General features: G+C 40.7%; 1 protein-coding gene across 5 annotated transcripts in view; it reads left to right on the forward strand.

Annotated features, from left to right (window-relative positions):
* SMARCA2 (SWI/SNF related BAF chromatin remodeling complex subunit ATPase 2) overlaps window positions 1–24,014 on the forward strand; it is a 185,870-nt gene that overhangs the window by 54,244 nt on the left and 107,612 nt on the right. For all 5 annotated transcript variants that reach the window (XM_077817613.1, XM_077817615.1, XM_077817618.1 and 2 more), the window contains 9 exons: window positions 1,404–1,577; window positions 1,839–2,012; window positions 5,061–5,231; window positions 16,409–16,462; window positions 17,689–17,819; window positions 18,018–18,078; window positions 20,166–20,266; window positions 20,447–20,594; window positions 23,694–23,857. In XM_077817613.1, the coding sequence (XP_077673739.1) occupies window positions 1,404–1,577; window positions 1,839–2,012; window positions 5,061–5,231; window positions 16,409–16,462; window positions 17,689–17,819; window positions 18,018–18,078; window positions 20,166–20,266; window positions 20,447–20,594; window positions 23,694–23,857 (1,178 nt within the window). The remainder of the gene's footprint in view (window positions 1–1,403; window positions 1,578–1,838; window positions 2,013–5,060; window positions 5,232–16,408; window positions 16,463–17,688; window positions 17,820–18,017; window positions 18,079–20,165; window positions 20,267–20,446; window positions 20,595–23,693; window positions 23,858–24,014) is intronic.

Below are 24,014 nucleotides of genomic sequence, written 5' to 3' on the forward strand. Positions count from 1 at the left end.
ACTGAGTTTAAAGAGGAATGTCAATATTTGAGCAAACTTAACTGAAAAACGCTATTCATAGAAACATCAAACTTACATGATCAGTATCTTTTGCGTCCTTTATTACTGAAGATGTATGTGTTCTCTCTCTCTCTCTTTCCCCCCTCCCGCTCCTTCCCTCCCCACCTCCTGTTTAATCCTGAAGTGTAGTCCTTAAAATCCAAATTTATGATCTCGTCTTTCAGGGAGATCATGGGGGTGGCACAAACTGAGATAAAAAAGGAGGACAGGATAGGCTGAGAGTCCACAACCCCTTGTTCAAATACAAATACAAATCAAAAGAAGTGCCTCTTTTCTGATCGTCTCAAAACCTAGTGGGTCAAATTTTTCTAAGACCCAGTTGCATGTTCTCAGTGATCCACGTGTATGATTGTTGTGTGTTCCTCACACTGACCCCTATTTTCAAAAGGCCTGTGGTAATGTGCAGGCTGTGCAGCGAGGCCCAACAAGAGCATGTCCAAGTCATAAGTTTGCTCAGATCTTGGGTGCAGGCACAGCATAAGAATTTTGCAAAGGGGCTTTGCTGTGCTGGCCTCCCTAGACCCTTGCCATTTGGGTCTCTCAGCTGGCCTGAGAGCAGCAGGGGTGTCATTTGGTTGCTCTTGACCCTGCCCCTATTGGCCAGGCAAAATTGGTTCCTGGGAGAAATCTTGGGGACTAGCACAGTTTAGTAGTACGTGTACCAGGCTAGGTGCATCCTCCTCCCCACTGCCCTAGTGATTCCTTTATGGTAGAACCTTGTCTGAAGCTAGTTCTAAGAAGCAGCATGCTATTCATGCTGTGCATTTAGAACTGGGTGGCTTTGCCCCTCTCAGCCTTAGTAATTCCCTGCTGCTTCCACCATTCCCCCATCTGATGTTGAAAATGAATGTCCCTTGGATGTGTGTGGGGTCAACCACGTTCAACACCTGATTTAAAACAGCACACAGGTCATCTTGTTCTACCATACTTTGTTAAAATGGATTTTCATCTTGGTTGGGCCCTTCCGTGCCAGCAGGACAATCATTTTGAACACCAGCTTGTGAGGGAGGAAGGATTGTGATATCTGTCATGTTTGACCCCTAATGTCAGACACACCACTTGTGGAGCTGCTTATATAAGTGGCATTCATACCTCTGCGTAGAAAGAGGAAGATCCTACAAAGAATGAAGAGCTTTTTAGGATGATGATCACCTTCTTGCTGCAACTGAGGATTTCAGGATCCAATTTTTCAGTATCTCAATGGAAAGTGAAAGGGAGAAGCAGGATTGAAGAGCCCATGAACAGTTAACTTTCTACCTTCGTATGCTGTATTGATGACTAAAATTGTTCTTCTGTGTGTGTAGAATGATGGGTTTTTTAAGTTTGTCTCTTCTTGCTGGTAGCTAAGACAAGAGGTGGTGGCCTGCATGCGCCGTGACACAACACTGGAGACAGCACTGAACTCCAAAGCCTATAAGCGCAGCAAGCGCCAGACTCTGAGGGAAGCCCGCATGACAGAAAAGCTTGAGAAACAGCAGAAAATAGAACAGGAGAGAAAACGTAGACAGAAACACCAGGTATTTTAACCTCCGCTACTCCAGAATTAATGTATTCCAGATACAGAGAAATGCCATTGAGTTAAGTGGTAGACCTTGCTTTGCTTGGCCAGCTATCACTGTTTTATATTTAGGGATCCCAGACTACAAAAACATGACCTACCAGAGGCCATACAGTAAGCAAGCGGAAGAGTCCAGAATTTGGGTGTTCGTAGTTTCAAATCCTGTGTTCTGTCAGTTAGACTACGATGTCTCAGCTGATTTATTATTTTCTTTCTTTAGGAATATCTGAACAGCATATTGCAGCATGCTAAAGATTTTAAAGAATACCACCGGTCTGTGGCTGGGAAAATTCAGAAACTTTCTAAAGCTGTGGCAACTTGGCATGCCAATACTGAGCGTGAGCAGAAGAAGGAAACTGAGCGAATTGAGAAAGAAAGAATGAGAAGACTGATGGTAAGGGGTCTTTTGGTAAAATGCCAACTCTGGCATGCTCTACAGTAACAATTCTAACAATGTGCGAGTGGGGCGGTGGTAATGTGGTAGATTAAGATGTAGCATATTTTTTATACTATTGGAAAGAGTTAGGAAAAACAAATTTGTGGGCTTCTGAGGATTAGGAAGGCTGCTGTGTAAGTTACTTTGTAACTGGGCATTGCTGATCAAACTTTGCTCTAAATACTGAATGTTGCACTCTTCAGATTTGACTGTCAAAAAGCCTGTTTGCTAAGATCAAATTCAGTATCTGTTTAATACCTGATATATACTTTCAAGGACTCATATACTTCCTTTGCATGATAAGGGCTCTCTGATCAATTAGATTTTGACTAATATGAATCTAAACATACCTGGGAGATTAGTTGTATGTGCTTTATAGTCGTGGTAGTGACGTTATTTGTTTGACTTTGTTCACTTTGAGCCATATTTACTTTCGTTTGTGGTTTCAAATAATATTTGTAACTATACTGTTGCCCATGTGTATATTTGTCATTACTAGTAATCTGCTCATGATAGTATAACTGCTGTTTTGTAACCTCCATTAAATCACCTAATCTTTCTAATTTCATATTTCAAAAGTTTTTTTACAACAGTGCAGGTATATTGCAAAGTTCATTAGTATATTCACCACATGAAGACCATGGATCTTGTTCTAATGTTTTCCTTATAGTTCCAATAACTATTTATGCCTATATATTTTTTTTTAACAATACTCATCAGGAACTTAGTTTGATTATGATTTGTGTGTCAAAGAATACATTTGCTGTGTAAATTATTTTTGTAGAAAAGTTAAAGGGAAAAAGGTTATTTCAGTGAATAGCAGTAACTATCTCTCCTCTCTTCACATTGTTTCTTCTTCCCAGTCTGGCTTTTTAAAATATACGTATTTAAGCAATGATGATAAATACAGTATTTTCTGGGAATTAGTGACTGTCTAAGAGCGACACTAATTCCAGCTGACCATTAATCGTCGGAGTTATGGTCCAAAGAAAGCTAGCAGCAAGAGTATCTTTCTTCTTCTCTCTCTTCTCCCCACCACCTCCCAATAATACTACTTATAGTTTCTTTTGAGGGGAATGTGTGCTGGGAAGGCTTCCCATGTTACTGTGTCTCTTCAGAGTGCTGTCGAAGTGATCGGCAGTCATATCTAGATTAGGAAAATAGCTTGTGTTTTTATAACATCTTAATTAACACATTTTAACTAAGATAATTTTACATAGGACTTTGCACCAAACGTAGACAAGGCAAGTTGTATTTAGAAGTGTGTTAGCTGGTTATGGTTATCACCTTAGAGTAGGCTAATATTTTCTTTTTAGTATTAGTAGAAATCTGGTAACTTTGTGATCTAATTCTATTTAACAGTAGGATTCACTGAGATCTACCAACAGTAAATCTAATGACTGGGAAACTAGTTATTCTCAATTTTTACAAGCATATGAGTGACACACTTTCCGTAAGGCACAACACTAGTGAAAGAGCAAGTAAATGTCTAATTTGGGTGCAGATGTGGCGCAAAGCCTAAGTGCTTGTCCAAAATCTGTCACTACCAACTATAAGGGCCAACTAGATTGGTTTTAAATCACTACATGAAAAATACAAGTACATGCAAAATACAAATGAAGGATTTGCAGAGGAAAAGAACAAATCTTTTGGCCCTGAGGCCTTTCTAAAGGTTATATACCAATCTACATTATAGAGATCCTTTAGACTAGCAGTAAGTAGAGACAATTGCCAGTAATCTAGCTGCTCAAACTGTTGCCATGTTAATTATCAGAAATAAAACATGTAGGTTTAAAAAGGTACTCTTGCTGTTTTAAAAATATTTTTACATCCTGAGGTGAATGAGCTGATGTCAGTCCAGAGTTCGTATGTTAGGAGCACGTAGGTCCAAAATCATTGCTAATAAAAGTGAGGAGCAGCATGCCATCTTGATGTACCTTCAGACATGCCCAGAACACTAATATCCACAGCTTGCTGCTGAGTTCATCTACCTGTGGACTGTGAGTTGTCATCTTTGTTTTCAAAGACAAATAACTTGAGGATCATCTTCTGTCAGATTTGCTGTCAGAGGCACTTCAGGTATTACTACCCCAGTGCTTACCAAATTCACAGTTGAATTCTTGTGAGGACACAACTGCATGTTGAGAAACTTGGACTGTGTGTGCACTACAGAGTTTGTGCTGGCATAGCTATACCGGCAAAGCCGCCTAGCATAGACTGAAGGAGTCCTGCTGGGGTAGGAAGACTACCTTCCCAAATGACGTTAGCTAGGTCAAGAGAGGCCCTCTTCTGTCAGCCTAGCTGTGTCCACACTGGGCTTTTAATCAGCATAGCTGTGTTGCTGGGGGTATGGTTTTTTTCATATCTCTGACCCATAACTATGTATATAAGTTTGTGTCCGTCAGGCCTATGCTATGTAGTTATTTCATTCCTCTAGTGAAATGTAGCCCAATTCATGTTTGTAGCCCAATGGCATGTTTGTTGCAATTTTTATTTATTTTTCACCCTATATACCAAGAAGTTTATCTTTTGAAAAGTAAATCCGTTTAAAGATCTCTTCTCCTCTCAAAGATCATGTCTAGAATAGGAAAATGGTCATGTTTGAAAACATGCTAGCAGGAAATCCTCCTCCTAATTCATAATACCCAAAGATTATTATTTATATTGGGTGAGATTTGTAAAGGCACAGTTCAGACTTAGACATCCCGCTCTCATTACCTTTCAGTAGGAGTTGTGTACCTAACTGTGGTTTGAGCCTTTGAAAATCTTTGCAGCCTTCTATAAGGCTGTGAGTTTCCCAGGGCCTTTACCCATTCAATGTATCAAAATGTATACATTTCTTCCCTTCCTGACCCATTTCTTTTGTAGAAGGTCCTCAAGTTATCCTGCACCTCAAAAATGGGAGTCGAAGACCTTTCAAATACACTTCTATAGTTCCAGTGCTAATGGTAGTGGTTCTTCTCTGTAAGTGTCTATACCATGAATGTTGTTTTTCTGTGTTGGTAGGCTGAAGATGAAGAAGGCTACCGTAAGCTGATTGACCAGAAGAAAGACAGACGTCTGGCATACTTGCTGCAGCAGACAGATGAGTATGTGGCCAACCTGACTAATCTGGTGTGGGAGCATAAGCAAGCACAAGCTGCCAAAGAAAAGAAAAAGAGGAGGAGAAGAAAGAAGGCAAGTAGAAAACTGAGCAACAACTAATACCTTTCCCTCCCCTTAGTGTAACTGTTGCTGGGTGAGGCCAGAAGATGATCTCGTCTGATCTCCTGCATAACACAGGCCATAGAACTTCCCCAAAATAATTTCTTTTGAAATAGAGCATGTTTTAGAAAAACATTCAGTCTTGATTTAAAAATTGTCAGTGATGGAGAATCCACCACAACCCTTGGTAAATTGCTCAAATGGTTAATTACTCTCATGGTTAAAAATATACATCTTATTTTCAGTCTGAATTTGTCTGGCTTGGGCTTCTAACCATTAGATCATGTTATACCTTTTTCTACAAGATTAAGAAGCCCACTATTAAATATTTATTCCCCATATAGGTACTTATAAACTGGAATCAAGTCACCCCTGAACCTTCTCTGTTAAGCTAAACTCTGCATTGGTCTTATGCATATGAGCATGCTTGAAATTTTATGAACTATGAAATTGCTAACATTAATTGAGTATAATTTTTTGTTCCAAAAGTCTGGCATAAGAAATCATGTGGTTTATGCTATACAAATACTGAATTAGCTCTTTAAGTGTCAGTTTAATAATCAACATGAATAATTCCATAGATTGGAAGGGACAAAAGATTAGAAAATTTCACTGGGTTATAAACTTGGTTTATTGATAAACATTCAACAAGCAAACATTAGCCAACCTACTATCAATTAGCAATAAAGTGTATGTCTCTTACATTCTGTAGATTGGGAAGGTGAGAGAAGATGCCAACAGAAATTGGTCCAATAAAAGATATTACCCTACCCACCATGTCTCTTGTAGTCACATAGGATTTTTCATAGTGTCAGGTGTCCTGGCTTTAGCAGTGGATAATGTGCATCAGAGAGAGACTGAAAACAGCACCATGAAGCGCTTGCTAATTGTGCAGTGTTTAACCTGGAGGCACAAAAAGTGATTATTCCTTCTTGACACCTGCAGTCAGCCAGTTTGCCCTCCAAACAGTTATCTTGAACCTTCCAATTCTGAACTCAGCTCAGTCCTATACATAGTTGACAGGGGCAGTGGACAGAGCCAGAGAGAGATCATTTTGTTTATGCCCATTTTGTGCAAATAGAGAGAGCCTGGAAATAGTGTTGTTTTCTATCTGCATTCTTACCATTTAGTATAAGCCTTTTTAAAATTCATTTTGGATGCTATGAAACATTTCTTTGTTAGTCAGTGAGAGTATGGGTGGGAGTTAAGCAATATTATTTACTTAATAAAATAATTCTGTAAGAGAAGTCGTTAAATAATAGTTTGGTACTTTCATGACACCGCAGTTCCTTTCATATCTCGAAGGATGGGCAAGATGACCTTCTAGGTCATGTCTATCTGTAATTCTCATGGGATGAGTCTGCTTAATATGAGAGAGAAGAAATAATGGCTCAGAACTTTTTTTCGCTTGTTCTGCATAAACAAAGAGTGCACCTGCTAATTTTCCTGGCTGTTTAACCTTACAGAATTTGAAATGCTTGCTTAGGTTTCTCCACATAGAGTAAGAGCATGTTAAGTACAGTATCAAACACCAATCTATAATAACTGGACCATGTTAAGGACGACAGACCTCAAAAGTACCCTTTCCTCTCCTCCAGCCCCCTCCAAAAAAAGTCAGCTGTGCCTCTTTAAGAACATGTTGTAATACAGAAAGGGCCAACCGTCAGTCCTCCAAAATGAGGGAGGCAATATCTTAAAAAAAAAAAAAATCTCATTTCAGGGTACTTGGCCTACAGTTATGGCAAGAGCAGCATTTGATTTTAACACCCCTAATTCTCCCTACAGATATCACACAGCATCAGTGTGCTTGGCTTATACGCTGGTATAAACATAATGTTCCCTCGTATTTCTGTTGACACTCTTTTGTGTCTGTGAATGAACCTATTCCAGTATTTTCTTAGTGTAAGTCTGTGCTCAGATGAGAGCATCTTCTGGTGATGTCAGTGCATGCATAAGTCTCTAATGCTGAAAAATTGTGTCCAGACAGACCATAAATATCTGATGCAATGTGTTCTGCCCCACTCAAAACATAAGGGAAAATTAACAGTAAAATTTTGTGCTTTACCCTGATCATTTTCAGCTTCTTAATGCTAGTGAACTCTGCCATCAAGCCATTTTGTTCATCTATCAAGAGAGAGATGAGTACTAATAAATATGGCTTGTGCTTTGATTTATAACTGTGATTTCATATGTTACTTAAGTTTGACCCACAGCCACCCAGCAAGTTGTCATTGTGCTACTCAGCCATATACTTTGGATACCTCTGTTCTTGTATTACCTAATCAATTGAAAATATGGTTTAATCAATTAAAAACATAATTAAGTGTTCCATTCTTACATAGAAGCAAGACAAGAGTCCTTTAGGCTTGCTCCCAAGGGTGAACACTGATAAAGTGGATGGTGCAGAAGTACTTCTCCTTTTTAGCCTTACTATTTATAATTAGGAAATGAAGCCTATTTACCCAAGGGGCCAGACTGGTTATGAAGAATCCATTTTGTGCTCTTGGGAAAATAGGGTTTGGGATTTTTCTTCTGGCTATAATTCTGCACTTGTCTGGAATAGCTCCTTTTGAACTGCTCTGGTCTCTTGAACAAGCGCAAAACTGGGCCACTCGCTTTCAGTGGAGTTGCTTCTGATAGGAGCCCAAGATTTTTTCAAGTTCTATAGATAGTTCGTATTGTACAAGTGGTAGGAAAACAGACGGGTGACGTTCATGATGTAGTCCTTTGTTTAGGACTATAGCTGACTTTCTCAAATACTCCAAGCACATATGTAATGTAGACAGAATATGTCTTCAGTATTAAATACATGAGTGTCAGTGTTTTGCCCTCTCATATTTTTGTATGTACACAGCTTTCCATTTGTATTGTGAAGACACTAGCATGTAGAGTAGAGCCAGAATAACCAGGAGCATAGCTAAGATGAGGCATTACTTTATGAAATAGTAAATGAGACATCTGCTCTGTAAGCACATTGATGTCTGAGATCAGCTGAGAAGCACCTCTTTATAAACAGTCCATATCACTCGCTGTCAAGGATGGACATTGTTTCCAAGTCCTTCTCCTAGTCCCACTTCACCCACTGAAGTTCTCAGCCATAGATATGAAGAAAAAAGAAAAGGAGTACTTGTGGCACCTTAGAGACTAACCAATTTATTTGAGCATAAGCTTTCGTGAGCTACAGCTCACTTCATCGGATGCATACCGTGGAAACTGCAGAAGACATTATATACACAGAGACCATGAAACAATACGTCCTCCCACCCCACTCTCCTGTTGGTAATAGCTTATCTAAAGTGATCACTCTCCTTACAATGCGTATGATAATCAAGGTGGACCATTTCCCGCACAAATCCAGGTTTTCTCACCCTCCGCCCCCCGCCCCCCCCCAAACTCACTCTCCTGCTGGTAATAGCCCATCCAAAGTGACCACTCTATTTACAATGTGTATGAAAATCAAGGTGGGCCATTTCCAGCACAAATCCAGGTTTTCTCACCCCTCCCCCCCCACCCCCCACCCCCCCCCCCAAACTCACTCTCCTGCTGGTAATAGCCCATCCAAAGTGACCACTCTATTTACAATGTGTATGATAATCAAGGTGGGCCATTTCCAGCACAAATCCAGGTTTTCTTCCCCCCCCCCCCCCCGTTTTCAAAAACCACACACACAAACTCACTCTCCTGCTGGTAATAGCTTATCCAAAGTGACCACTCTCCTTACAATGTGTATGAAAATCAAGGTGGGCCATTTCCAGCACAAATCCAGGTTTTCTCACCCCTCCCCCCCCACCCCCCACCCCCACACACAAACTCACTCTCCTGCTGGTAATAGCTCATCCAAACTTACCACTCTCCTTACAATGTGTATGATAATCAAGGTGGGCCATTTCCAGCATAAATCCAAGTTTAACCAGAACGTCTGAGGGGGGGAGGGTTGGGGGCTGAAGGTGACGGCTAGTGGTGGTCTGTTCCCACCTGCAGAAGTGAAGAAACAGATTGATTGAGCCAGAAGAGTTCCCAGAAGTCACCTACTACAGGACAGGCCTAACAAAGAAAATAACAGAACGCCACTAGCCGTCACCTTCAGCCCCCAACTAAAACCCCTCCAACACATTATTAAGGATCTACAACCTATCCTGAAGGATGACCCAACACTCTCACAAATCTTGGGAGACAGGCCAGTCCTTGCCTACAGACAGCCCCCCAACCTGAAGCAAATACTCACCAACAACCACATACCACACAACAGAACCAGTAACCCAGGGACCTATCCTTGCAACAAAGTTGTTAGGCCTGTCCTGTAGTAGGTAACTTCTGGGAACTCTTCTGGCTCTATCAATCTGTTTCTTCACTTCCGCAGGTGGGTATTGTAGTTGTAAGAAAGCTTGACAGAGATCTTGTAGGTGTTTGTCTCTGTCTGAGGGGTTGGAGCAAATGCGGTTGTATCGCAAAGCTTGGCTGTAGACGATGGATCGTGTGGTGTGGTCAGGGTGAAAGCTGGAGGCATGTAGGTAGGAATAGCGGTCAGTAGGTTTCCGGTATAGGGTGGTGTTTATGTGACCATTGTTTATTAGCACTGTAGTGTCCAGGAAGTGGATCTCTTGTGTGGACTGGACCAGGCTGAGGTTGATGGTGGGATGGAAGTTGTTGAAATCATGGTGGAATTCCTCAAGGGCTTCTTTTACATGGGTCCAGATGATGAAGATGTCATCAATATAGCGCAAGTAGAGTAGGGGCTTTAGGGGACGAGAGCTGAAGAAGCGTTGTTCTAAATCAGCCATAAAAATGTTGGCATACTGTGGGGTCATGCGGGTACCCATAGCAGTGCCGCTGATCTGAAGGTATACATTGTCCCCAAATGTAAAATAGTTATGGGTAAGGACAAAGTCACAAAGTTCAGCCACCAGGTTAGCCGTGACATTATCGGGGATAGTGTTCTTGACGGCTTGTAGTCCATCTTTGTGTGGAATGTTGGTGTAGAGGGCTTCTACATCCATAGTGGCCAGGATGGTGTTATCAGGAAGATCACCGATGGACTGAAGTTTCCTCAGGAAGTCAGTGGTGTCTCGAAGGTAGCTGGGAGTGCTGGTAGCGTAGGGCCTGAGGAGGGAGTCTACATAGCCAGACAATCCTGCTGTCAGGGTGCCAATGCCTGAGATGATGGGGCGCCCAGGATTTCCAGGTTTATGGATCTTGGGTAGTAGATAGAATATCTCAGGTCGGGGTTCCAGGGGTGTGTCTGTGCGGATTTGATCTTGTGCTTTTTCAGGCAGTTTCTTGAGCAAATGCTGTAGTTTCTTTTGGTAACTCTCAGTGGGATCATAGGGTAATGGCTTGTAGAAAGTGGTGTTGGAGAGCTGCCGAGCAGCCTCTTGTTCATATTCCGACCTATTCATGATGACAACAGCACCTCCTTTGTCAGCCTTTTTGATTATGATGTCAGAGTTGTTTCTGAGGCTGTGGATGGCATTGTGTTCCGCACGGCTGAGGTTATGGGGCAAGTGATGCTGTTTTTCCACAATTTCAGCCCGTGCACGTCGGCGGAAGCACTCCATGTAGAAGTCCAGTCTGCTGTTTCGACCTTCAGGAGGAGTCCACCTAGAATCCTTCTTTCTGTAGTGTTGGTAGGGAGGCCTCTGTGGATTAGTATGTTGTTCAGAGGTATTTTGGAAATATTCCTTGAGTCGGAGACGTCGAAAATAGGATTCTAGGTCACCACAGAACTGTATCATGTTCGTGGGGGTGGAGGGGCAGAAGGAGAGGCCCAGAGATAGGACAGCTGCTTCTGCTGGGCTGAGAGTATAGTTGGATAGGTTAACAATATTGCTGGGTGGGTTGAGGGAACCATTGCTGTGGCCCCTTGTAGCATGTAGTAGTTTAGAAAGTTTAGTGTCCTTTTTCTTTTGTAGAGAAGCAAAGTGTGCGTTGTAAATGGCTTGTCTAGTTTTCGTAAAATCCAGCCATGAGGAAGTTTGTGTGGAAGGTTGGTTTTTTATGAGAGTATCCATTTTTGAGAGCTCATTCTTAATCTTTCCCTGTTTGCTGTAGAGGATGTTGATCAGGTGATTCCGCAGTTTCTTTGTTTACCCAGGAACTTATCCTTGCAACAAAGCCCGTTGCCAACTGTGCCCACATATCTATTCAGGGGACACCATCACAGGGCCTAATCACATCAGCCACACTATCAGAGGCTCGTTCACCTGCACATCCACCAATGTGATATATGCCATCTTGTGCCAGCAATGCCCCTCTGCCATGTACATTGGTCAAACTGGACAGTCTCTACGTAAAAGAATAAATGGACACAAATCAGATGTCAAGAATTATAACATTCATTTGCAAATTGGATACTATTAATTTAGGCTTAAATAGAGACTGGGAGTGGCTAAGTCATTATGCAAGGTAGCCTATTTCCCCTTGTTTTTTTCCTCCCCCCCCCCCCCCCCCCGCCCCCAGACGTTCTGGTTAAACTTGGATTTAAACTTGGAGAGTGGTCAGTTTGGATGAGCTATTGCCAGCAGGAGAGTGAGTTTGTGTGTGTGTGTGTGTCCCCGGGAAAAAAAAGGGGGGGGGGTGGGGTGGGGTGGGGTGAGAGAGCCTGGATTTGTGCTGGAAATGGCCCACCTTGATTATCATATGCATTGTAAGGAGAGTGATCACTTTAGATAAGCTATTACCAGCAGGAGAGTGGGGTGGGAGGAGGTATTGTTTCATGGTCTCTGTGTATATAATGTCTTCTGCAGTTTCCACAGTATGCATCCGATGAAGCGAGCTGTAGCTCACGAAAGCTTATGCTCAAATAAATTGGTTAGTCTCTAAGGTGCCACAAGTACTCCTTTTCTTTTTGCGAATACAGACTAACACGGCTGTTACTCTGAAATATGAAGAAAAAATATTTCAGTTCTATATAGCTGTCATCGCCCCTCAAGTAATTCTCTATTTGTCTATTTGTCTGTGGCATAACTGAATAACCAATGTGGAATACCCTCTTTTAGGTCCATTGTTGTTTCTGTCCCTGTCTGGAGAGTTTTCTAGTTAAGTATGCTGTAATTTATTGATCCTGAATGTGCGCATCTTTGCCATCTGATAATAGTTTGGCATGTGTTAAGTTATAATTACTGCTGCTGATTGGCTACAAGTTGTGCACACAGATAGTCTATGCTAAAAAATCCTGTTTGTGTTACCTCATCTTGCTAGTTTGCTTGTTTCATCTACCTGTTATGTTAGACTGCAAGGTCTTGAGAGGTAGGGCTCTCATTTACTATATGTTTTTACTATGCCCAAGGGGACAATGACGTGGCTGAGAATTCTAGATGCTACCACAATATAAATGTTAAATAATAAATTTGCACAGTGCTAGTAATTAAAATTTTTCTTCCAGTGTATTTGCATATTGCTTCCTCCACTCAGCATCCAAATCATTGGGAACCATTTATTGTAAATGGCTCTGCTCTCTTGTGCACAAACTACTCTTTACACAGTGTATGATGCTGAGGCTTAGTGACTGATCATTTGTTTTGCTGTGCAAGGCCTCCTGTTAGAGTTAGTGGGTCTCTTTTCATTGGCTTTAATGAGTTGATCAAGACCATATAAATATTAAAGTGTTTCTTCCTAGGTGAGATGATGGATTCCTATCTACATGTCTGCTCTTATCTCTTTTTGTTCACACTATTCATTCCCCCCAAGCCATGCATTTAACCACCATCTTTGCCTTTCTCTCGCTCTGGTCTCCATCTCTTTTTCCATGCAGGCACTGATGCCAGGCAACCACTCCTTGATTCTCTTTTCTCTCAGTAACTCCTTAAAACATGTCCAGAGAGACTTGTAGAGCTTGGTCCCACTTCAGACAAATGTTTCTCAGTAGTCAGTAGGAAATGTATGTAGGTTGGCAAAACTCATGTTTAACTTCACGGGGTGTCACTTTTCAGTTTATTGCATTCCATCCCTCCAATCTGTGCATTTGTCTCTTGACATTGTAGGTTCATTGGCACAGGGACCATGTCATCTTGTTGTCTGTAGAGCACTTGCAAATTTCTGGTGCTACATAAATAACATAGTCACAATTTTAAATTTTCCATTTCATTGTTTCCATCCACTCCAATCTACTGATTCATCTTCCTCACACAGTTGCCATCAAGCATTTCCACTCCAGGTGTACCCCAATACACTGTTTCAAGGGGTGGGGGAGAACCTAATCAACCAGTGCAGTTTGAGCAGTCCAGGTCAAACCTGTGCCTCCATGAGTCATCCTAATGCTATCATGACTCACCCTGTTCCCTGCTTTCTGTAAACTCTACTCTTTGTGCGCCCTTCAGATTCTTCCTGTCAACACAAATAGCCACTGCCCAGGAGGGCTGAACTGAGCTCCCTCCAGACCTCTGTTAATACTGCTCTTGTCTGGTCATCAGGTATTGCTGTTGAGCCACTCACAGGGCATGACTCCTCTTCCACTGTTCTGAAAGTGACCTCCCCTTATCTTTGCCAGCTTAGGAAGGGAGGAATGAGTGACTTTTTTAAAAAATGAAACCCTTGAGTTCCTAGGTCATCTGTGTGAAGATTAGCATATTCTGTTTGGCAGTATGCCCCTTTGAATCTGTCCTCAAGGCATGAACTTCAGAGGAGTGTGCAGCAGTGGATGTGTACAAATCTACATTTTCAAAGGCTTTGCTCTATCCCTAATTCTTTTACATAACAATCATACCCCTGGGACACAGGTTTCCAAACATCCCTGGCAATGCTTAACCAGTTCTAAAACCTTTTAGAAGTTTCTGAAGTACACTGTTCCTCAATAGAGGAAGAACTAAAATTGAGGGCGACAAAACGCTATATCCAAGGTTAGCAGCATTAGTTACAGGTATGATGGGTATATCACGGTTATAATGACAATCTTTACACTGTCCTTCCTTTACCTAATTTATTTGAGAAAGATCTGATATATGAATGAACAAATTGCTGGTTACTGCCTTTTTCAGGATAGTTTTCAGAAAAGAATTAATATCCTAAACTAGTTGGATTTAGGGGGTAGATTACTTTATACAAAATCAGTGTTAATCACCTGGTCTGTTTAAGTTTCAACCGTCACAAATGACACAATTTGTTATCCTACTCACAAATCAGTCTGACAAAATGAAGCTTAGAGACACAGACACTTTACTTTGGTTACAGCCATTCCTCACCCTCCCTCAAGTATTTTATCATACTACTTAATTAATATATGTAGGCTTGGCAGAATTCAATTTTTTTTTTTAAATAATTTTGACATAACATCAGTGTATTTGTAATATTTTTTTATCAATTTAAGAATTCACAGTTGCACAAAATTATGGGTTTTAACCGCTTTTTTTCCTATTTTTATTCACTTAATTTTTCCCAGTTTCAGGAAATTATGGGTGTAAGAGGGTCAGAGAAAAGTTATTTAATGATAGTAGATGTTGAGATTCAAAAACTTAAAGCTTTATAGCTGTTAAAACACAAATTGTCAATATCATATGTTGAAATATACAAAGTAGATATCCTTATCTAAGTAGATCTACTTATCAAACTAATAAAGTTCTCAAGGAGCTTTCTTACTTTGCCTACCTGTAAATATCAGTTATCATCAGTGGAAATACTTTTTCATCAGTTTCTGTACGTGGGGTGAAATCGACATTTACCAATAAAAATCTGATCCTTCCAAGCCTAAATGTATGCAAGATTCTTAAGAGAGAATTGCCCCAATAGTTCATCTATATAAGTTTGCATTGCTACTTTCACTTTAGAGTATTTTATGTAGACATCAACTGATAAAAGTGAATCTGAAGACATTCAGATACCTTGCTGGCAGTCACAGTATGAAAAAACAAAACCCTGAAATGGTATAGAAAGATGGAGATCCAAGGGGAAAAAACTGTTTGCAGCATCCAGAAAATAAATCACCACAAAAATAGTTTGTCAGAAAGGGACACCCCCACCCCTCCGTACTTCTGCCGTATTGAGAAGAATAAAGCAATGGTATTATTTTTCTCTATGGAAAGAAGGGAGAAGAAGCTGAAGTCTAAGAAATGCATGTAGGTATGCAGAAAATGTGATTCCCACCAGTGGGTGCATATATATTTCCTTTGTCTACTGTCAACACATTGACTAGCTGGATTTAGGGGTTAGATTTTCCAGACTTAACGTACCTCAAACTAAAGTCAATGGAGTTACCTTGGCTTTACACTGGTGTGAGAGCAGAATTTGCCCCACATGGTATTAGCTAGGTATTTCTACCATTATTTCTTTCTTCAAAGTTTCTACTCCTTTGAAACACCAGAATCTGCTGAACAAACAGGCTTGATTTGAGGATACGATGGGTAAACATAGTGTTCAGAAGGATAGATAAATCTTGACTATCTTTATAATTATAGATTTCAGAGTAGCAGCCGTGTTAGTCTGTATTTGCAAAAAGAAAAGGAGTACTTGTGGCACCTTAGAGACTAAAGAAAAGTTAGCTTTTCTTGTTTTAGCCCACATTGCCATCTAAACAAACGCATTACTTAAAGTATGGTGCTAGCCTATAAAGAGTGACTGTCAAAATAGCCATTTTTACTAAAAAGACCTTCTTCCTGTGCATTTTAGGTCAAATCTGCTTTCTGTAGTGATAAAAGTAAAATTATACTCCTGATAGCAGTGCACAGCCAACATTGCAACAGGAGGGGGAGCTGGATTCTGTTTCTTCTTGCACATCATGAATAGAATTGTTAGCCAAGTTCTAAGTGCAGGGGAAAATCATGCCTTTCACTTACCCTCATGCTGCCCTGTTGCCTTTAGTTGGCATAACCTAAGGCATGATTTGACTTTCAGAATGCTTATTACTGGTGGTGATGCATGGGAAGAGTAGATTCCAGTTTGACTTGGGAATCAGTTTTTCTATCTGCTAGCCCTACAGTCTTGTTGTTGTAAACTGAGTGACTCTGATGTGGAATTATTGAGACATAATTAACAGAAACCCCACAATACCATTTCTAGTCACTTTTCAGACTGAAATAGCTCTTGCTAAGATCCCAGGATGGAAGCCAAAGCTGTTTTAGGAGCAACAAACAGCAAAACATATGAACATTATTTTATAGTTCATGCTTGGTTATACTCATCTTAGTTTGAATGTAACATTTTTGTCTGTGTTTTCATTTCAGAAGGCAGAAGAGAATGCAGAGGGAATGGGATCTGATCTTGGTCCTGATGGAGAGGTAAAAATTTTAAAAGCCTTTTTCTCAAAGGAGTAGATACTACTAAATAAATCACATTATTTATTGCTGGTTGGGAGCCAGATCCCAGAACCTTTACTTGCCCAAATAATCACATTAACTTCAAGGGACTAAGTACAATGGAACTACTTGCATTGGTAAGGGTCGGAGGATCAGGCTCATGTGTATTTGCAGATATAGTTTATGAATACACATTGACACAGTTTATAATATTTCACAGTATAAGTAAAGTGTGTTTGGAAGTCATACTGTAGAATTATGATGAATGTGTCATCCCAGGTTATCTTTATAGAATATGATCTGGTCATTTTAAATGAACATCAAAATGTAAAATTAGCATTTATATGAGAATTTTTAACTTATTATAAAGTAATTTGATTTCCTGTATTTTTCCCAAAGTTTGCTATGGCTCCTACTGGCAGTAATAGACTAATCGGTATTCTAGACTTGTGGCCCACTCCATTCAGGTACCTGGAGCAGGGATTTTGGATGAGATAGGATGCACTGTCACTATAACTTTCTTCTTAAATTATGCCCTTAAGTGCCTAAAAAGATCCATTTTTATAACCAGGAGAAAATATATCCAGATTAACTATCCTCCCGTACAAGCCATTTTTTAAAGAGATCTGAAGCCTAGTCTTTGGAGCATTGTATATATCTCTGAGTATTCTGAAAATCCCTTTCAGCTTATCCACATCTATGTGTAAAAGTGGATTTCTTGAGAACCAAGTCTTTGTGTAGTACACAGTTTATTTGTCAAATATGGTTGTAAGCATAGCACATTATATTATCGCATCGGTAGGAAATAAGCCTACATCGGACAAGCACATCCGTTCCCTTCCTAGTGTGGGATCGAATGTGCTGTGTCATGATGGCTCCTTTGTCTGTCAGAAATAATTGTAAATGAAAACTTCTCCCATCATGTTCTTTGGACACTAAACTCTTCAGAGAAGCCAGTAAATATTTCTGGCTCCATAGTCCCCTCGTTCAGTTACACTTAATATTGGGATATGCCTTTGCTTGATACTTGTGGAGATATTGTGACCTACTGTTGGCCCAGGTGCTGACCAAGACACTTTTGCTGTGGTTTTCAGTTTCTTTGTTTTTCTTTTGAAGCTTTAACTTTGCAAACTCTTGTTTGCTGTCTTTGTCTCTGTGGGAAAGAAAGTCCAGATGTCTTACACTGTGACATTGGCTTTCACTTTTAGCCCATTGATGAGAGCAGTCAGATGAGTGACCTTCCAGTCAAAGTGACTCACACTGAAACAGGCAAAGTTCTTCTTGGACCAGAAGCTCCAAAAGCAAGTCAGCTGGATGCTTGGTTAGAAATGAATCCTGGGTAAGTAGCTAAACAAACTAACAGGATTTTTAATGACTACTTTCACTTCTGTTGATACTTATAACAAGAGAAACATTGTTTCATTACCCACCCTTATTTCATTTAATTTATTCAGCTCTTTATAAAATGATTTGGAAACATATTGAATCTGAGTGGTGTTTTTTTTCTAAACGCCTATTCTTTTGTCTTCTGGACCAGCTATGAAGTTGCTCCTAGGTCTGACAGCGAGGAGGAGAGTGACTCTGAATATGAGGAGGAGGTATGTGTACTTACTTATTTCATGTCTAAGAGCATATGAGGGGGAAACCTTGTTTTTCTCTCTAGTGAGCAGAGGGGGAAAAAAAATCTCATAAAGGAAAGGAACTACATGTGAAAACAATTGGAAGGACTGTTAAGCCAACAAGAAAAACTAGCCCTTAGTGGAATACAGGAGGAGAGAGGAGTATGTGTTCCATTTCTGGTTATTTATAATCATGATTCAGAACAAACAAGGAGATTCCTTTTGATAACAATATTCTATGACAGGAGATATGGTGACTCTGTTCTGAATAAACTGATACCTTGTATCTGTCAAATCTGTTTTATCTCCATATGCGTAGATTTGTAATTCTATTGAGAGACATACTTTCTTAATCCTTCTATTATTAAAAAGCTATCAACTTTGGGGGAGGAGGACAGAAGAGACAGATTTGCTGTTTGTGGTAATCAAGTGTTTGATTCAATAATAAGCAAAACTGTATTAAAAACATTTGGTAGAAGACATACACAGATCTTGGTTTTTGTAGCTACATGTAAGCTTTTGACAACTTAGCCCACTTTTTTTTTTCTTGGTAATCTTTCAATGAAAGTGGTTGGCTGTGACCTTTCAGGCAACAGACTGTAAAAGGGGGCTGATTAAAGCAATGACTTGTCTGTATATGTTAATTTGTCTACCTTGTATCACCAGATCTTGGGTGTGCTCTAGGGATAAGGAGGCCAATGCGACTGCAATTACTGCAAATGGGATGATGGGAGCAGAGAGAAATTCACCTTAGAGTAGTTTTATTTATTTATTTTTTAAATTAAATACTTAAAAATAAGCTGCATGTGTTTCTGGGGGCGATTCTAAATATTTTCTTTTTAGTCTGTGGGCTGAAGCAGTGGTGAGAATGGTGGAATTTTCACTCACCACTCAGCATGTTAGTTGTTCGAATATTGTTTTTATCCTCTTTTAATCTAGAATCAGAAAATATTGGCAGAGTCTTAAATTAAATATGTCAAGATGCAAAGATTATGCTTAGTTGATATTTCTTCACATGTTGCAAATAGAATTGCATTGTGCACGTTTTAAAATAATGTATGTTTTTACAATTGATTTAACAATGCACACTAAGGTGTGGCTCCTGCAAAGGCTTGCACACCTACTTAGTTTTATGTGCTATGAGTAGTCCCACTGAAGTCACAATATGGCCAATTAAGCATGTGTGTAAGGCTTTGCTGATTGAGGCCTAATGACCTAACTCTGTGGGGTGCTGACAGTGATAACGCCTGTTGACCTTAGTAGGGTGGTAAAGGCTGTCAGCACCTCCAAATACTGGGCCCTGAGTGTAGTGTAGTGTAGATATAGATGTAGAATTAGATAAGATCTTCTACTCTCTGTGTACAGTACTGGTACAGTTTTGTGGCAAACAGAAAGAAAGGGAGAAATCATTCTAAAAGTAGTTTGCCTACAGGAGGCATAGGGATATTTGCTTTAGCTGCTAAGAATTTAAGTTGTTACAAAATAGCATTACTTCAAAGGGAACCGAGATTCTTGGAGAAACCACAATAAGATCTGAAACCCTTTCATCCATTTATCAGCATCTGCAATATTAATTGGAAAGAAGGTAAATAATAAATAAGGAACAAAAAGTTTAATCTATTTAAAGATAATTTTAATAAATCAAAACACTAAAACAGCTCAGACCTAGTGGATCTTGTCAGTTTGATTGGCTTTTTTGTATGAATAGAGTGTATGTTATGAATCTTCAGTACGTTTTGAAGAAGGGTATATATATGATCTTCTCAATGAACAGGAAAAAAAGAGCTGTTTCAAATACGATGGAATTAAAATGGGAAAATTCGTTTTCTAAGTGTTTTGCAGTTTGACCTTGGTTCACTTACATCACAGCAAGAAGGTTGCAGTTGACAGAAGAGAAGAGATGCCAATAACTCTTTCTTGTTAGGATTTCTTTCGTTGTAAAGCGGTGTCCAGTGAAAACTGTTGATAAAAACCTGAGTGAGGTCTGGCTGATGTTATGACCAAGAAAAATGTTACTATTCTATTTTTCTGTCCCCGCTCCTGTTTTTCTGTTGTCTCCTCTGTAGGATGATGATGATGAATCAAGTAGATTAGAAGCGGATGAGAAAATACTTCTGGATCCTAACAGTGAAGAGGTTTCTGAGAAGGATGCTAAGCAGATCATTGAGTGAGTATACACTAGAATGCCTTCTGTGGGGGAAGGAGGTGGATTTCTTACACCGTCTTTAACTTTAGCTGCGTTACCTAATTTTATTAAGAGCACTTGAATAAGAAGTGACGGTTCAGAGCACTGAACAAATTAGTATAGTGTGAATAACATCATAACTCTTCTTTACCTATCTTCTAGGACAGCCAAACAAGATGTGGATGATGAATACAGCATGCAATATAGTGCTAGAGGGTCTCAGTCCTACTATACAGTCGCTCATGCAATTGCTGAGAGGGTGGAGAAACAGTCTGCTCTTCTTATTAATGGATCACTAAAACATTATCAAGTAAGAAACTGAGTTGGAGTTTCCTTCTCAAGCTGTAAAAACCAGTTTATGGCCAGCTATAATTCTGCAGTTTAACCCTTGCTTTATACATGACTTTTGCACTGTTGCATAATGATGGCCAGGTATTTGTATAATATACTTTTATTGAGTAAAGCATGTTATAATATAATATAATATTTAAAAGTTTATGCTACGTTAGGAAGGTATGTAGGAATGAATGCTGCTTTCATCTCTGAGTGGATCAGATTTGTGTTGCACTGAATTGCAAGATCTCCATTTGGGTAGAAAATGATTGTCTGGAAAAGAAGGTTGTATTCTGCCTTCCCAATGGAAAAGTCACACATGTCACCTGTATAATAATATCAGCTCTAAGTGTACCTGTAATTGTCATCTTCATTGGAGAACAGTAGTGATCCAGTTTGGGTTTTTGCTTATTGTTTTAGTGACATACTTTTTATAAAATGCCACCCTAATAATTCAGTGCACTAATGAGTTGAATCCAGAAACCTCTTTATTCTGGATGTTGTTGGTTTGGCTATGGAGAGAATTGTGCTCTGAGGATAGGACTGGGGGGTGGATACCTTTGCGTGGCCTGTGGCCACTCACTCCCTGTGGCCTCTGAAAAGTCATTTGTGGCTTTTTTTTTGAGGCACTGAGTATCTGTAGTTCCCTAGCAGATTACTGAGAACTGCAGGTGCTCAGCATTGTTTTCAATCTGACCACTTGGCTCTTTCTCCAGTTTCCTTGCCTGAAAAATGGAGAATAATACTTTCTTATCTAAACAACAAGGATGATGTGAAGATACTTTTTTTTTTTTTTTAAGTGTTCATAGAACACTAGAAGGAAGGGCAACCTTAATTCTTACACATCCTAACTTTTCAGCGATTGACTTTGCAACCCAAAAATTCTTTTTTTATAGTTTTTTTAAAATGCAAACTAAAAACCCAGAAATTCTAGCATGTCAGGCTGGGGCCTAGATCCGTAGCACAGGCCTCTACTGCTTGAGTTAATGGTGTCGCTGGCTGCTGTAGCAGGCAGGGTGTTGTTCTCTGTGGGGACCAGCACAAGTGGGGGATAAGGCACACTTTGCCTGTGAGTTTCACAGGTATTTGCTGACAATAGAGGAATGGTGAGACTCAGGAATCCTGGGTTCAATCCCAGGTTCTTGAGGGGAGTGTGTCTTAGTGGATATAGAGCCCTCTGCCCCAGTCCTTTCCCCTCCTCTTTTTCTCCATCTGCTCCTCTCTGTCTCTCTCCCTGAACCACTCTGCTCCTATTTCCCTCCTCCCCTGCCCTCTCCTCACCTCTCTGCATTCCAGTCAAGCTACTTCCTCTTTCTCCGTGCTGCCTGTGGGCCATCATGGAACACAGGAGTGAGTCTTTCTGTTCTTCGTTCTGCTGTCACAGCAGCCACCTGCAGCTGGGCAAAGAAATTACAAAGTCCTGCTCAGACTTTGCAGCTCTTGGGCTCGGTAAAGACTGGAACTTCTGAGAATTTAGCAGTTAAACTCTACTAAGTCTCTACAGAGCATGTGTGAACTGTGAATTTTTTTTCCCCCCCGAGACTTTTTGGTTGGCCAAATTTTGGTGAATTCTCATGGGAACAAGAAAAGATACATCCCTACACCAGGGTGACAGCCCCCATGCTATAACCAAATTTCAAGTCCTTGCTCCATCAAATTTCTAGTCCCCTCTCCAGAGTATGGAGAATGGTAGAGCTTCTCAATGAAGCAGCTGTAAGAATTTTTTATGTGGACAACACAGTATATTTTTCTGTAATCTCATTCTTACAAATATTTCAGCCTGAACAGTTCAAATTTGACTAAGTTATACATAGAATCCTGTGAAACTCTATATATTTTTCTAATTTTTCATTTTATTTTTCAGGAAATTTGTTTGATTTTGTTTTATCCATTTTAGCCATGTGGTGGGGGAGTTGGGTCCTGTCCCTGTGGAAGGAGAGCAAGAGGCCCTGTGGGTTGGTATTGCAAAATGAGCCCTCCTCACACACATGTCGCAGCAGCAGATCCTGTCCTGCAGGGCGGGGCCTGGCTCCCCACCATAGGCTCTGACTCTGTGGGTGCTCCAGCTCTGAAGCACCCATGGGAAAACATTAGTGGGTGCTTAGCACCCACCGGCAACCAGCTCCCTCCCCGCACTCCTCCCACTGCTGGTGGCACCACCGATCAATTCCTCTCCCTCCTTCCCCGCACCTCCTGCCTCCCATGATCAGCTGTTCCGCGGCATGCAGGAGGTGCTGGGGGGAGAGGGAGGAGCCGGGACAGGGTACGCTTGGGGGAGGGGGCAGAGTGGGGGCAGGCAGAGGAGGGGTGTAGCTTTGGGCAAAGGGGTGGAGTGGGGGCGGGGCCTGGGGCTGAGCACCCACGGGGAAAAGGAGGAAGCCAGCCCAGGCATTGTGACTTGGCACACTGGGTCTCAGTGCTGCTCAGGTTTGGCCTGACCGCCCTTGTGTCATGGTGACATAGGGGCAGCTGTACCAATTTTGGGTGCATGGCATTGTGACCTGGTGCATGCACTCACTCAGGTTTGGCCCAGCTTCCCCTCTGCTATTGTGATGGAGGAGTGGCCGGGACAAACCTTGAGTAGAGCTTTGACTATGTGCTGGCTCACAACACCTGGAGTAGGGAGCCAGGCCCACCCCACAGGGCAGCAGCTGATGCTATAGGTGAGTTTTTCAGACTTTTTTCATATTATATGTTTTTCTTTATTTTATGTTATTTCATATTTGCAAAAAACACCGGATTCTAGTTGTAAGCAAATGAAAAACAGCATCTTGTAATGGAAAGTATTAGGCAACTTCAACTATAGGCATTGCTACCAACTCTGCCTATAATATAAAAAATCTTCTGCTTGTACAAAACAAAACTCTGAAGCTTGGTCCATATTGGACCTAAATATCAGCTGTGACTTTCATGCAGATATGATGGGATATTATGTGCTGGTGGTTCCCAGTGCATCCACTGTTGAAGGAAACCAAGCACCAAAGCAGTAAGTGAAGTGAAAGCCTGACTTCAGTAACACTAGGATTAATTACGTGTGCAGCTCTCAGATAATTGAAGCGATTATTCTTCATTTCAGATCCAGGGCCTGGAATGGATGGTTTCACTTTATAACAACAATTTGAATGGAATTTTAGCTGATGAAATGGGGCTAGGAAAGACCATACAGACTATTGCACTCATCACTTATCTGATGGAGCACAAAAGACTCAATGGCCCCTATCTCATCATTGTTCCCCTTTCGTAAGTAAAGAAATTCATTCCACTGTTATCTTTCTATGCATTGCAAATTGGCTCATTAGCAGCACGCACTTGTTTTTTACTTAATGGTAAGATGAAGCACGCAGTGGGACTACATTGAGTATGTACTCTGAATCTAGCCTGTGATTACTTTGCCACA

This window comes from Eretmochelys imbricata, chromosome 5 (genome assembly GCF_965152235.1).
Source record: "Eretmochelys imbricata isolate rEreImb1 chromosome 5, rEreImb1.hap1, whole genome shotgun sequence".
Classification (NCBI taxonomy): Eukaryota; Metazoa; Chordata; order Testudines; family Cheloniidae; genus Eretmochelys; species Eretmochelys imbricata.